Source organism: Equus quagga, chromosome 13 (assembly GCF_021613505.1).
Source record: "Equus quagga isolate Etosha38 chromosome 13, UCLA_HA_Equagga_1.0, whole genome shotgun sequence".
NCBI lineage: Eukaryota > Metazoa > Chordata > Mammalia > Perissodactyla > Equidae > Equus > Equus quagga.
Window position 1 is genome coordinate 92800819 of NC_060279.1, and position 2878 is coordinate 92803696.

General features: G+C 56.1%; 1 protein-coding gene across 1 annotated transcript in view; it reads right to left on the reverse strand.

Moving 5' to 3' along the window:
* Window positions 1-2530: 2530 nt before the first annotated feature.
* The window catches only part of APOC2 (apolipoprotein C2), a 2339-nt gene continuing 1991 nt past the window's right edge, over window positions 2531-2878 (reverse strand). Inside the window, exon 4 of the mRNA XM_046680567.1 lies at window positions 2531-2778. Within this exon, the coding sequence (XP_046536523.1) occupies window positions 2688-2778 (91 nt within the window). The 3' untranslated portion in view covers window positions 2531-2687. The remainder of the gene's footprint in view (window positions 2779-2878) is intronic.

Consider the following 2878-nt stretch of genomic DNA (forward strand, 5'->3'; position numbering starts at 1 on the left):
CCCCCCCCCCCCCCCCCCCCCCCCCAGGCTGCGCAGGACGCCGCCTTCCAGTTCTCCTAGTTCCCTGGACTCCGCCAGCCCATCCCTGCCCACTTTGTGTCGTCACCGTCAGGGCTGGGTGTGGTGTGTCCTGCCCTGGCGGTCATGGTCACTGCTGTGTCTCCAGCACTGCCCCAGGGGATGATTGCTGAGTGAAAGGATGAAACTCTTGAGTGCAGAAGGGGAGTGACTTCCCTTTGAGGACCGACACAAGGGCAAGAAGAAAGCTTAGAAAACTTCTCGCCCAGTCCCCTTCTCTTGCGGATAATAACGATAATGATAACGATTCTGTGAAATCGTAGGCCCAGTTTTCACGTCTAGGGATGAAATGAACATACTCATTAAGTCCTCCAGACAGGGGTCAGATTGAGATTTTGTGGGCCTCTTTTTAAAAAGTACAAAGTTACAGGTATACATTTAAATAGAGGACCACGTAAAGCCCAGGCAGTTGAGGGGCTTGGAAGCTTAATCTCCAGCTTCACTATAACCCTCTCTCTGCTCTCAGTTCTGGCTACAAAATGCCCCCGTCTGTCCTCCCTCTCTCATATACAGCAGAGTCCCCATCTGTTGGAGCATGAGAGGCTCTTAGCTAGACTGTGATTTTAGACGAGGTTCTTGCACAGCCCTCCCCCGTGCCTGTGGATTGACCGAGTAAATTCTTCCATTCCTGCTCACTGGTGAATGAATCACAGACGGATCCACTCTGCTCTCCACTAGGGGCCGCCCCACACCGACCAGAGGCTGTGATTTCAGATTCTACCGGAGAAGGGGGCTGGGGACCTGAACTTCTAGGTCCTGAGGAGGACTTGGGGGTCTAGACTCCTGAGTTGGAAGGAAGAGAAGTGCGGGATCCCAGACTGCTGAGTTCCGGGGGAGGAGTCGTCTGGGTCCTGGACTCCGGGGTGTCAAGGGGAGTGGGCCTGGGGTGGGAGCCTGAGAAAGGAGGGAGGAGTCTGGGAAGGGCCCCCGGATTGGTTGGAAGCAGAACTGGCCTGGGCAGTGGTTTGCTTTGGCTTGAGTCTGTGGGAAACAAGGGGACAGAGCAGGGCTTGTTCCTCCAGGGTGCCCCCCTCTCCAGCACCCCCCTGGGTTTGGCAGCCGTAGCTCTTCCCAGGCCCTGGGGACTGGGGAGCATTTCCCACAACCCCTCCGCAAGGCCCTGTTTTCTGCTAGAGTCACAGCTGCCCAGCCTCAGGACCTGGGAAAACTGCCCCAAGAGTGCTGAAAGCCTGGCTGGAGGTTAATGCCGAGCAGATTAGGAGAAATAGAAGCGCTGAGTCCGCAGAGGCCAGCAGCCCTACTCCCGGGCCTTGGGGGCCCAGGACCACCCTCTGCTCCCTCAGGATCCAGGAGTCCAGGCCCCAGCCCCTCTACCCATGGGCTCAGCCCTGTCCTCTCTCAGGCCACAGAGCCTCTGCTCTTGTTTGCACACTCTGTGCTTTTTGTCTGCAGTTCCCCACTGCCGAGACACCCTCTTCCAACCGCTAACCACCCCACCTGGACCTGGGGCCCAGGGGAGTGTCCCCCCTCCCCTCCCCCCACTCTCCAGACCCTCACACACTGCATTGTGATGTATCGCCCTGTGACCAGCCAAGCCAGGTCCTCTAGGAGGCCCGCCCTGTGCGGGAACTCACTCCCTCTCCCAGCTGGCCGCACCCGGGCCTCCATCTCCTCCCTTCCTCTCCTCTTCATTGCCTCCGTTGCTGTCTGAGGGTACCTTCTCCATTGGTCCTCTGGCTCATCCTCTGCCTGCTCTCCCCACCCCCCAGCCTCTCTGTTTGTGGCCTCAGGATGGAGCATAGCTTCTGGCCCTGAGTAGGAGCTCAGGAAATGTTGTTTCTGTTGCTAATCAGAAGAGAGCAGGTCACAAAACATACCATCAAGCTGTAAGCACTAAAATCATATGGAATTGGGCCAGGACCCCGTCAATAGCTTTGTGAGGGGCCAAATGAAGGCAGGAGTGTCTGTCTTTTCTCTGCTGTGTCCCCAGGGCCTGGGAGGGTCTTAGTAAATACACATGGGATAGATATATAGGAATTTTCATGGAGCACGGCTTTGGCATGTCTGTCCTCTTGGGTCCCAGCCAACCTGGGCACCGACTTCCTACACTCGGCAATGACTCGTGGGCACAGTCTCCCCTCTGTCACAGGACCGCTGGACACCTCACAGTGATGGCACATTTAAAGTGTCAGCCCAGGGCCTGGACACTGCCACAGGTCCCTGCAGGCTAGCTGTGGTTTGTCATTTTGCAGGTGAGAAAGGTGGACCTTAGTGAAGGGTGGTCTCTAATTATTGTTAGGATGAGTCATCGTGATTATTACTATATTAGGTATAATATGTACAGATATATAAATATAATATATTATTCACCTCTCTGTTCCTACTGACCAGGTTAGGGCTGCGTACATACAGTGGGTGCTCAGTAAATGCTGACTGGACTGAACCAGCCCCTCTATCTTGACCCCTGAGGTCTCAGAAAAGCAACCACATGGAAGAGAACAAACGGCGTTTTTTATTGAGAGAAGTCAGGCTACAATTGGGAGCAGCATGCCTGGAGCTGCTAGGAAGTGGGGGCGGGGGGTGTGCCGTGGAGACAAGGGGTGGCTAGGGTCTGCACTCCCCGCTCCCCCACAATGGGGGCCCGGCTGTTACGAATCTCCCTTCAGCAGGGAAAGGAACTGGTCAGTTAGAATCTCTGCGTAAGTGCTCACAGCCGCTGTGCTTTTGCTGTACATGTCCCTGGGGAGAAAGGACAGAGGAACTGAGAAGGAGGGGTCAGGGCCCTGGACTCCTGGGTCTGAGGGAGGAGGGGCTGGGGGCCTGGACCCCTGGGCCTGAG